Genomic DNA, 13,124 nt, shown 5'->3' on the forward strand with positions numbered 1-13,124 from the left:
TGTATTTTATACAAACAAAGAGATAAAATCACTCATTCGCAATTTGTTTATGGAAATGACCGGTGTTCATTGAACTATATTGTGAACTAGGTCGTTCAATTGAACTAGATGTTAACAACTCTACTATACATAGAAGACTCCTTTAGGGGGACTTCTATACATAGAAGACCCCTTTGGGGGGGGGGGGGGCGTCTATACATAGAAGACCCGTTTTGGGGGACTTCTATACATAGAAGACCCCTTGAGGGGGACTTCTATACATAGAAGACCCCTTCAGGGGGACTTCTATACATAGAAGAACCCTTTAGGGGGACTTCTATACATAGAAGACCCCTTTAGGGGGACTTCTATACATAGAAGACCCCTTTAGGGGGACTTCTATACATAGAAGACCCCTTCAAGGGGACTTATATACATAGAAGACCCCTTCAAGGGGACTTATATACATAGAAGACCCCTTAAGGGGGACTTCTATTAATAGAAGACCCCTTTAGGGGGACTTCTATACATAGAAGACCCCTTTGAGGGGACTTCTATACATAGAAGACCCCTTTAGAGGGGCTTCTATACATTGAAGACTCGGTTAGGGGGCTTCTGTATATAAAAGACCCCTTTAGGGGGCCTTCTATACATAGAAGACCCCTTTACAGGGGCTTCTATACATAGAAAATCCCTTTAGAGGGGGTTCTATACATAGAAGACCTCTTTAGAGGTACTTCTATCTATAGAAGTCCCATTTAGGGGAACTTCTAATCACAGAAGTCCCCTCTAGAGGGACTTCTATATATAGAAGACCCCTTTAGGGCACGCCCACAGGCTGTAAGAATGTTATGATGACTAGTTCTGAAAAACAATAGTGTTCTGAGAAGTCGAACGCAAAACAGTGAATCGTGTTCGCTGCTGCGAATGCTTGCAGCCAAGAAGGCCATGGTTTCTCAGAAATCAATCCATCGACCTCGTATGCAGCCGTCCTTGACCAGAAGGCCAAGAAAACGCCCAGTACTGAGAAGGCTGGTAAAAGCGACCTCAGCAGCTCATTGGCTGTACTCCAAGTTGTAGTCACAACATTAGCCCACTTTTGGAACGTCATAACAGTCTGGCCTTCGAGGGACTTAAATACTCATCATGAGCTATGGCATTCGGTACTCGGCAACTACCAGAGGGGTATATTTCTGGCTGAGCATATTGATAGCTTTATGTTTTGCATGGGCAATGAGGATGCCCCTACCAGAATTAGCGGAAAGTGTCACAGTTCGCCGGACATAACCAGCGTGTCACCTGTAGTGCGATTCTCCAGTTCATTTTTTGAGTTACCGACAATTGTCGGTAAAATTAAAATGCTTATAATATCGGTAATTACCGATGTTATTCGGTAATTTAGCGACGAATAAAAAGCAGTCGTAAAGTTCTACCGATAGCAAGAGTGGTGTCAACTTTTTTGAACTTTTTATTCATAATTTTGCGCTTTAATTTTAGCGATTTTTGTCGGTAACTCAAAAAATGTGTTAGAGAATCGCACTGCTGGTCTGACAAATGCGTCACCTGGTAACCGACTCCACATATTTGTCTCATCAGCATACCGCCCGATTTCATCACCTCTGAACGGCATACTTCCATCAACCATGGGAAAGCTAATTGGCCTAATTTCAGAGATTTCATTAATCACCGCTTCAGAGATCTGCCCAACCATTCTGATGTTCGGGTAGCAGAAATGACGTTCCGAGGCATTATCACTGCTGCAGTCGCTCGCCATATACCTTCTGACCCAATAGCCGAAGTGAGACCAAATATCAAAGCACAGACGACGGGACTATCTCACTAAAGTTCTCAACTTGTCGTTAGCCACTCACATAGTTTCCGAAGTCGGGAAAATAAGGAGGGTGGTCCCGAAGGGAACCCACGTTGATGTACAGTCATCATCAGATGGTAATTAGTTGCCGGCAAAGCCGTCTGATTCTTTTTTACTTCTTGTGAAGTATATAAGCGAACCTCGCAAAATACCAAAAGTGAGACTGTAAGTTTATATGGGGGACTATGGAACTTTCTACCATCCTAGGATGTTCTTCGATTCGATTTTTTGCCAACGGAAGGACACAGGTCTAAACAATCACCAGTAATAGGTACTATCCTCTCTGCTATCCTTTTTCTTCCATATTCGAATTGGAAATCTATCGGGTATGTTCTGAGACACACTTCACCTCTCACTTCACGCCTCAAGCATTTTGTCTACCCCATTTACTACTATTTTATGCGAATTTCCTTGGGTTAAGATTCATTAGGGTATTTAAAAAGAAGAGTACACTCTAGCCCGTCCATAAAATACTCAAAAAATAAGCGAAAATGGGGTGAACAAAATGCTTATGGCGTGAAGTGAGGGTAAAGTGTGTCTCAGAACATACCCGTATAAACAATTCAACAGCTTTTTTGGAATTAAAAGTCGGATGAATTTACCCCCTGTTGTTGTTGGTATAAGCCACAGCCACCAATAAATCTATTTTGTTGCATCTTTTCGTCTTGGCTCTCATTTGGTAGAAACATTTTAATAAATTTTGCTGTAATTTTTACATATGGTTCCTAATGGGGTGAAAATCGTACATTATAGACCACATCTGCAATATTCCATAATAATCAGAGCCTAACTTATTTCTAAAGTCAATTTGTTCAATAGATATTGCTGTAATTTTGCATTTTATCTTTCAAGACAGCCTTCAATGAAAAATTCTTCGGCCTGAAAGTTCAAACAAAGGTACAATATTCACCAGTTAGTAATAGGTGTGTGGTGTTTTTGGCTAAAAATTTTCTTCGATAATCGAAAAAAATTATAAAAATACAGCAATTGTTTTGGGTTTAACAGATGACTGAGATTGACTACGGGTTGTTGAAGTTGAATGTCATAGCCCCCCAATAAATATTTTTGTTGCATCTTTTCACCTTGGCTGTCATTTGCTAGAAACATTTTTTAATCAATTTTTCTGCAATTTGGTATTTTTGTTTCTCTGTGACGAGAAATTCGTACATTATAGACCAGATCTGCAAAATTCCGTAATAATCGGGAACCTATCTGGTCCTCCGTAATTTTTTTTTAAAAGGATGTTACAGTGATTTTCCATTTTGCCTTCCAATGTCCAGGTAAATTAGAGTTCATGAATGGAAATTTGTGTTATGCCTAAAAGTATGCTTTAATTTTTCAAATGTTTATATGTATTTTTTACTTTGTCTAAACCAGGCATTGGCACCTGGTCAAAACATTACAATGGTGCGATTTGAATTAAGTTTGAGTTTTGTATTAAGTGTTTTTGTGTGGGTGTTGTAGTAAAATATGTGTAATTGTGTTGGTGTTGTTGTATAACGAGAAGTATGTGCATAGCAACGTGAAATAAAGTGAAATTTACACAGAACAAAAGAAAGATAAAGAGGGACTATTCACAAAACAAGATAAGAAGGACGACAGTGAGGAGCTCAGGTATGGACTGGAGAACGAAAATTATCTAGAGGATATCGTTTTCAACTCCAGCATATGTATGCCTGAATGTGATGGTGCTGGTGAGCAGAGAGTGGTGAGTTGAAACATAGAATTTCACAGAAACATAGAGAAGGCCGTAGAAATAAACACAACAACAATATTTTTTAGCAGAATTTTTTAGGTAAAGGAAATTTTTTGATGTTCCTGAAAGGTCTTTATAAGGGTTTGTTGTGTTTATTTCAATATTTCCAGAAGAACAAAACCAAGTAAAGCCGTGATTCCTTTTTTGTTTTCTTTAATTAGGTGAATAATTTTGTGGTGGTGTTCTCATTTCATGATGATGTTCATGTAGTGGTTGTGATTGTTGTTGATGATGATTACCTTCAAAGTTTAACATCCTATTTTGATAGTCGAACAAATTGTTTTGTTTATAACATGGCTCGTATGTATAACGATAATTGTTGGCTAAATTATCCTCAAGATCATGACAAAATCTATTACCAATAACATTGCCACCATCTGTAGATGCACTACAAACTTCTTCCATGTGTTTCGTGTCAGCACCAGTACGGACAACATCATCATCACGGGCAGCTAGAGCAGCAGCAGCACAACCATGATCAAAGTTATTATCAGGATGGCGGCATTGCTGGCTGCCGTTACCACCGCTACCACTAACAACAACATCATTGGCAGTAGTTATTTCTCCACTACCATTTTCAGTGTCCTGTCCACTACTGTTGTGAGAATTAAAGGAGGATTTTAGGTTATTGCCATAGAATTGCATGCCAGAAGAACCAGAAGTTGCTAAAGAAATGACTGAGCTGGAGGTGGTGTTGGTGGAGACGTTGTTGTTAGTGTTTATTGTTGTTGTATATCTGGTGCTGGGGGAGCAGGTTGTGGTGGTGGCGTTGCTGCTACCAATGCTGTTGTTGTTGCTGATGGTGGTGGCGTTGCTGCTACCAATACTGTTGTTGTTGCTGATGGTGGTGGCAATCGAATTTGTGTTATTAGTTATTGATGTTGTATCGAAAGGAGGTGCTACAGCATCAGCAACAACAACATCATTATTATTATTATCACCATCTTCATGGCCAGAATGGCTAGAATGTTCATTGTGACCATCATCAAAGACATATTGATCATGGCTTGAACACGTTTTTGCTGTTCTGCTATCTAAACCAGTGATGATGATAGATTGTAATTGCTGATGATGTTGTTGTTCCTGTATGAGAGATGGCGATGTTAGTGTTGTTGTTTGTGTTAAAGTTGGTGATGGTGGAGGTTGTGGTGGTTTTGTATCTGCTAAAACTATGCCTGTTATTTTTCTACATTGTTCTTGTTGTTGTTGCCGCACTTCATGCTTCTGCTGCTGCTGTTGCCTTTGAGTTTGTCCATGAACTTGTTCACGGCTATCTTTTAGATGGTGTTGTCCCTTGTTGTCCCGTTCATCATCCTTATGAAGTTCTTTACTATAATCTTGATTACAATTTCTTGTTGCATGCACATGCTTTTTGTTGTTGTGGTTGTTGTTGTTTTTGTAGGTTTTTAATAACAATTTGTTGTTTGGAGTTATGGGGGGTTTTTTGTATTCGTTGTTGTTGTTGTTGGTGATGTGTGTAGTTAACATACATACATATAAATAAATAATAACAATATAATGTTTGAAAAAATAAAAATGTTAAATGAGTGGTTGTGGTTTGTCCATAGACGACAGGGTAGGGCTAGGTGTATTGGGATGTACCAAAATCGGAGTAAAAAATTGGGGATTTCTGAGGAATGTCTATTAAAAATAATTAGATAACACTGCTACTTCCGGACCTTTTTCATAATATATTGTTTTTTTTTTTTTTTAATATGAGCCCCACGTTGGGCGCCAAAATAAAATAAATGAACTTTGCAAAGAATACCTAATGTCTATTGAAATTAATTAGATGAAACGTCTACTTTGGGATTTTTTTTATTACATTATTTTTTTAATACGAGCCCCACGTTGGGCGCCTAAATAAAATAAATGAAAATTTGCAAAGAATACCTAACGTCTTTTGAAAATAATTAGATAAAACGTCTACTTCGGTATTTTTTCAAAATATATTATTTTCTGAATAAGAGCCCCACGTTGGGCGCCAAAATAAAATGAATGAAATTTGCAAAGAATACATATGTCTATTAAAAATAATTAGAAAAACTTCTATTTCGGCATCTTTTTCATAATACTATATATTTTTTAATGAGCCTCACGTTGGGCGCCAAAATAAAATAAATGAAATTTGAAAAGGACACGTAGGGGCTATAAAAACATAACATTTTCAAACCAAAATGTAGGATACAACTTGGGGATTTCCTATAAAACAATGAACTTATCAAAAAAGTTAATTAGGAATCGATTTTGTATAAAAAGGGTTGTAAATTAACTTGGTGTAAAATTTACCATGACCTTATGAGATAGTTATCAATTTCGGATTGGGTTCGGTCGGTTTGAAATAAATTTGTTAGAACGTCATCTGTGAAAATGTGAAATGAAAATTTTTATAAAAGAGAAAACTGTCAAATGAAAAAAAAAAAATATGACATTAAAGGCCACGTCACATAAGAGGAGTTCTGGCTTAATTCATTAAGTTGTCATTAAGTCAAAAGTCAAAGCTTACGAAAATCGTGTTTCAGCACACATTCAGCCGCGTAGAGTTGCCGCATCTCTACGCGGCTGAATGTGTGCTGAAACACACTTTTCGTTTGCTTTGACTTTTGACTTAAAGTCGGAAGAACATGCAACTTAATGAATTAAGCCAGAAATTCTCTTATGTGACGAGGCCTCTATTTCCTGTATAAATGTTTTAATTTCAACTGTTCATAGAACAAGAATTGAACCCCTGGAATGCCAAAAGGCGTAACCGTATAAAGGAAAAAGACCAGCTTCTGTACTACTCATTGAAAACTGTTGAATTTTGAAAATGTTTCGCCTGATATCCTTGTTTTTGTTACATCCCAATACAAATGTATATGTAATTGTATACAAAGGTTTTGCATCTAGTCTAAGAGTATACATTTGCCGGACACACAAGTCATGCCATGCAAAAAGTAAGAACTTTTTTTGTCTTCTTGGTTGATTAGTTACAAATTGGGTTATTTGTTTTGCTGTTGTTGTTGTTTTTTGTTTGTCTAGTTATAAATGGGAAATTTTCAATTAATACTAACCTCACTATCTTGACACACAGCTCCATTTTCATCATCATCACCATCTTTGGGATTCAATAAACCTTGAACATATTGCATATCTTTGGTTGGATCATCAGATGCTAAATGGGCACGAAATTGTTTATTTCTGGAAAAAGAGAACGCAAAAAAATTTGATAAGATATTTTTCAGAATCAGAAAATGAGGCAGTTATGGAAGGATCATATACAGTGGAATTTTAAATAATCGTTCCATAAAAGCTTTATAGAAAAATATTGTCTCAATGTTTATGTTTTGCAAGAAATATGGTATATAGTCCAATGTTGGGCGCCAAGTAGGTGGTAAATTAGATTTGTAACTTAACTTTGGCAATTGCCAATCCATTCGGCGCTAAGCAGGGACTTGATTGTGAAAAAAATTCATATAAAAAATATTTCTCAATATGTTTTTGCAGGAAATGTAGTACATAGTCCCACGTTGGGCGCCAAGTAGGTGGTGAATAAGATTTTTTTCTTAATATTGGTAATTTTCAATCCATTCGGCGCAAACCAACGTCTTGATTGGGAGAAAGCATCATACAAAAATAGTTCTCAATATGTTTTTGCAGGTAGTGTGCTATGCAGCCCCAGGTTGGGCGCCAAGTAGGTGGTAAAAAGATATTTTACTTAACTTTGGCAATTACCAATTCATTCGATGCTAAGCAGGGACTTCATTGGGAGAAACCTGCATGCAAAAAAATATTTCTCAATACGTTTTTTCAAGAAATATGGTATATAGCCCCAGGTTGGGCGCCAAGTAGGTTGTAAATGAGATGTTTTTATTTAACTTTAGCAATTGTCAATCCATTCGGCGCAAAGCAGGGACTTGACAGGCAGTAAACTTCATACAAAAAATATTTTTCAATATGTGGTACACAGGACCAAGTTGGGGGCAAAGAAGGTAAATGAGATTTTTCCTTAACTTTTGCAATTATGAATCCATTCGATGTTAAGCAGGGAATTGATTTAGAGAAAACTACGACAAAAATGACCTTTCAATACAGATTTTTTGCCGGAAATATGGTATATCGCCCCCACGTTTGGCGCCAAGTATACGGAAAATGAGATTTTTTACTTAACATTGGCAATTGCCGATTCATTCGGCGCTAAGTACCGACTTGATTGGGAGAAAACTTTATACAATGAAGGAAATATTGTATACAGGCCCCCGTCGGGCGCCAAATAGGTGGTAAATGAGATTTTACTTATCTATCAATCATGTTCCTATGATTGGTGGTAGGTGATAAATGAGATTTTTTACTTAACTTTGGTAAATATCAATCCATTCAGCGCTATGCAGGGTCTTGATATGGAGAAAATCTCATAAAAAAGTATTTCTCAATATGTTTCTGCAGGAAATATGGTATATAGATAGACCCACGTTGGGCGCCAAGTCGGCGGTAAATGAGATTTTTTTACTTAACTTTGAGAATTGTCAATCCGTTTGGCGCTAAGCAGGGACATGATTGTGAGAAAAATTCATAAAAAATATTTCTCAATATGTTTTTATAAAAAAAATTTTGGTCGCCAAATAGATGGTAAATGAGATTTCTACTTAACTTTGGCAATTTTCAATCCATTCGGCGCATACCAGGGATTTGATTCCATACAAAAATATTTCTCAATATGTTTTTTGCAGGAAGTATGGTATATAGCCCCACGTTGGGCGCCAAGAGGTAAATGAGATTTGTTACTTAACTTTGGCAATTGCAAATCGATTCGGCGCTAAGCAGGGACTTGATTGCAAGAGAAAATTTCATATAAAAATACTTATCAATTGGTTTTTGCAGGAAATATTGTATATAGCCCCCCGTTGGACGCCAAGAGTTAAATGAGATTTGTTACTTAACTTTGGCAATTGTCAATCCATTCGGCGCTAAGTAGGGAGTTGATTGGGACAACATTTATAAAACATAGTTCTTAATATGGTTTTTCAGGAAGTGTGGTATATAGCTACACGTTTGGCGCCAAGTAGATGATGATAAATGAGATATTTTTACTTAACTTTGACAATTGGCAATCCATTCGGCGCTTACCAGGGACGTGATTAGGAGAAAATTCCATACAAAAAAATTTATTTATAGCAGAGACTTGATTAGGAGAAACCTTCATACAAAAAAAAAATATTTCTCAATATGTTTCTGCAGGAAATATGGTATATAGACCTACGTTGGGCGCCAAGTAGATGATAAATGAGATATTTTACAAAACTTTGGCAACTGTCAATTCATTCGTCGCCAGGCAGACACTTTATTAGGGAAAACTTAACATAAAAACTATTTCTCAATTGGTTTGTGCAGGAAATATGGTATATAGCCCCACGTTGGGCGCCAAGTGTGCTAAATGAGATTTTTTTTTACATATTTTGGCAAATGTCAATCCCTTCGGCGCTAAGCTGGGACTTGATTGGGAAAAAACTTTATAAAAAATGTTTTCTCAATATACTTTTTGCAAGAAATATGGTATGTATATAGCCCCACAATGTTTTCTAAAATTATTTCTTAAAAAATTTTTGGATGAAGCACAAAATTAGGAGCCAATATTTTTCTTTAGAGTTTCAAATGTTTTAATCAATTTTTAAAATCATGAACTCAGCTTTGCGTAGGCGTGGAGACTTCATTAAAATTATTCCTTAAGCAAATTTTATTTGTTATTATTTTTCCAGAAATTTATGTAAATTTTCGTTTCAATGCAATTTATCTCCTCACATGGCACAATTATTTTGTTGCGAATAGAGAAACATGAGGCTTGGTTGGTTGGTTGATCTCATTCAACAAAACCCGTACCCAATAATTTCAATGATAAAAATGAAGACAAATGTTGAACTGAATTAAATTTTTATGCGTTTCATATCCCGAATACATCTTATAATGACATGTAAGCACGATTTGTTGTTGTTCGTTGAGATATTCCAGTGTGTTCAATCTTCCTGAGATTTCTTCTGAATAAATATTACATTGTGGCAATTGTAACGATACCATGATGCTGTGAAATACAAAGAAGACTAACGAAGGAGTGTAGCACTGTAATTGTAATTCCCAGTCATATTGAGCGAACTCCATGTAATCATCTCAACAACAACAACAAGAACAACAAATGGGCCATAGTAGAGCAAACTTTGATTATAGTCTGCGAAAGTTCATGTTCTGCTTTTGATAAAGAACTCAAGGATGTTCGATGTATGTATGTATACTTAACCTGCACACAACATTCGTTTTATGTAAAACAACAACTGATGATTACCTTAATTCCAATTGTTGCATTTGTTGGTAATGTTTCAACCTTTTATTGGCAGCACGTAATTTCTCTTCCAATGCAGCATTTTCAACACATTTGATGGAATACTTTTCGGAGAATGATAGAATTTCCTGACGCAATTCCTCCAATTCTTCCCTGTAATTATGGACATGCATGCAAAGAAGAAGAAGACACGAAAAAAAAAACAAAATCAGAGTAAGAATCAGAATAAGAACAGTAAGACTAAAAACAACAAAAAATATTTAATGTATTAGTTATAAATCATTTTTTGTGTGTATTTTTGTTGTTATAGTTATTGTAAATTTTACACATAATAAAAAATAAGAAAATAATTGTGGATGGAATCCTTGATGTGATGGTATATGAGCCATTTCACGAAAAATGAAAAAAATATATAAAATTGTATAGGTCACTGTGACCTATGAACACATTTTGTATAGGCCACTGGGGCCCATGAAAAATTTTCTGATAAAATTTTCTATAAAATTTGATAGAAATTTTTTCATAGCCCATAGTGGCCTATCAAAATTCTTCTAAAAAAATACAATTTTTTTCGTAGACCACTGTGGGCTATGAAATAGCTTCTATAAAATGTTATATAAATTTTTTCTATAAATCTATAAATAAATAAATTTCCTATACAATTTTTCATAGACCTCTATGTGCCCACACAATTTTATAGCAAATATTTCAAAGGCCACAGTGGCCTATACAATTTTATAGAAAATTGTTCATAGGTCACAGTGGCCTATACAATTTTATAGAACATTTTACATAGGCCACAGTGGCCTATGCAATTTTATAGACAATTTTTTAATAAAATTTTATTGAAAATTTTTTGTAGACCACAGTGGCCTTTAAAAATTTATAGAAAATGTTTCATAGACCAGGGGCTCAATTCTGTTTCTATGAAAATGTGAAATGAAAACTTTAATAAAGGAGAAAACTGTCAAATGAAAAAAATTATAAAGGAAATATTTTTCATTTCAAATTTTCATAGAACAAGAATCCAGCCCCAGGTGGCCTATAAATTTTTCATAGACCACAGTGGCCTATAAAAATTTATATAAACTTTATTATAAGCCACAGTTGCCTCTAAAAATTTATAGAAACATTTTCATAGGCCACAGTGGCCTACAAAATTTTATAGAAAAACTTTCATAGGCCACAGTGGCCAATACAATTTTATAGAAAATGTTTCATAGGCCACAGTGGCCTATAAAAATTTATAGAAAATTTTTCATAGGCCACAGTGGCCTACAAAATTTTATAGAAAAACTTTCATAGGCTACAGTGGCCCATACAATTTTATAGAAAATGTTTCATAGGCCACAGTGGCCTATAAAAATTTATAGAAAATTTTTCATAGGCCACAGTGGCCTATGCAATTTTATAGACAATTTTTTTATAAAATTTTATTGAAAATTTTTTGTAGACCACAGTGACCTTTAAAAATTTATAGAAAATGTTTCATAGACCAGGGGCTCAATTCTGTTTCTATGAAAATGTGAAATGAAAACTTTAATAAAGGAGAAAACTGTCAAATGAAAAAAATTATAAAGGAAATATTTTTCATTTCAAATTTTCATAGAACAAGAATCCAGCCCCAGGTGGCCTATAAATTTTTCATAGACCACAGTGGCCTATAAAAATTTATATAAACTTTATTATAAGCCACAGTTGCCTCTAAAAATTTATAGAAACATTTTCATAGGCCACAGTGGCCTACAAAATTTTATAGAAAAACTTTCATAGGCCACAGTGGCCCATACAATTTTATAGAAAATGTTTCATAGGCCACAGTGGCCTATAAAAATTTATAGAAAATTTTTCATAGGCCACAGTGGCCTACAAAATTTTATAGAAAAACTTTCATAGGCTACAGTGGCCCATACAATTTTATAGAAAATGTTTCATAGGCCACAGTGGCCTATAAAAATTTATAGAAAATTTTTCATAGGCCACAGTGGCCTATGCAATTTTATAGACAATTTTTTTATAAAATTTTATTGAAAATTTTTTGTAGACCACAGTGGCCTTTAAAAATTTATAGAAAATGTTTCATAGACCAGGGGCTCAATTCTGTTTCTATGAAAATGTGAAATGAAAACTTTAATAAAGGAGAAAACTGTCAAATGAAAAAAATTATAAAGGAAATATTTTTAATTTCAAATTTTCATAGAACAAGAATCCAGCCCCAGGTGGCCTATAAATTTTTCATAGACCACAGTGGCCTATAAAAATTTATAGAAACTTTATTATAAGCCACAGTTGCCTCTAAAAATTTATAGAAACATTTTCATAGGCCACAGTGGCCTACAAAATTTTATAGAAAAACTTTCATAGGCTACAGTGGCCCATACAATTTTATAGAAAATGTTTCATAGGCCACAGTGGCCTATAAAAATTTATAGAAAATTTTTCATAGGCCACAGTGGCCTATAAAAATTTATAGAAAATTTTTCATAGGCCACAGTGGCCTATAAAAATTTATAGAAAATTTTTCATAGGCCACAGTGGCATAAAAAATTTAAAGAAAATTTTTCATAGGCCACTGTGGCCTATAAATATTTATAGAATTTATAAATCTATAAATAAATAAATGTCCTATAAAATTTTATAGAAAATGTTTCATAGGCATATACAATTTTATAGAACAATTTTCATAGGCCACAGCGGCCTATAAAAATTTATAGACAATTTTTCATAGGCCACAGTGGCCTATAAAAATTTATAGAAAATTTTTCATAGACCACAGTGGCCTATAAAAATTTATAGAAAATTTTTCATAGACCACAGTGGTCTATAAAAATTTATAGAAAATTTTTCATAGGCCACAGTGGCCTATAAATTTTATAGAAAATTTTTCATAGGCCACAGTGGCATATAAAAATTTATAGAAAATTTTTCATAGGCCACATTAGCCTATAAAAATTTATAGAACATTTTTCATAGGCCACAGTGGCCTATAAAAATTTATAGAAAATTTTTCATAGGGCACAGTGGCCTATGAAAATTTATAGAAAATGTTTCATAGGCCACAGTGGCCTATAAAAATTTATAGAAAATTTTTCATAGGCCACAGTGGCCTATAAAAATTTATAGAAAATTTTTCATAGGCCACAGTGGCCTATAAAAATTTATAGAAAATTTTTCATAGCCACAGTGGCCTATAAAAATTTATAGACAAT

At 34.7% G+C, this 13,124-nt stretch overlaps 1 protein-coding gene across 5 annotated transcripts in view; it reads right to left on the minus strand.

Annotated features, from left to right (window-relative positions):
• The window catches only part of osp (myosin phosphatase Rho interacting protein outspread), a 442,634-nt gene that overhangs the window by 6,572 nt on the left and 422,938 nt on the right, over positions 1-13,124 (minus strand). For 3 of the 5 annotated variants that reach the window (XM_073967641.1, XM_073967642.1, XM_073967643.1), the window contains exons 9-11: positions 9,919-10,068; positions 6,659-6,785; positions 3,845-4,973 (exon numbers count right to left, since the gene is read on the minus strand). In XM_073967641.1, coding sequence (XP_073823742.1) covers positions 3,845-4,973; positions 6,659-6,785; positions 9,919-10,068 — 1,406 coding nt within the window. The remainder of the gene's footprint in view (positions 1-3,844; positions 4,974-6,658; positions 6,786-9,918; positions 10,069-13,124) is intronic. The other 2 variants (XM_073967644.1, XM_073967645.1) reach the window with 1 other exon arrangement.

The sequence above is a fragment of the Musca autumnalis genome, unplaced genomic scaffold, assembly GCF_047663935.1.
Source record: "Musca autumnalis isolate F117 unplaced genomic scaffold, ASM4766393v1 scaffold_2, whole genome shotgun sequence".
Taxonomy (NCBI): Eukaryota; Metazoa; Arthropoda; class Insecta; order Diptera; family Muscidae; genus Musca; species Musca autumnalis.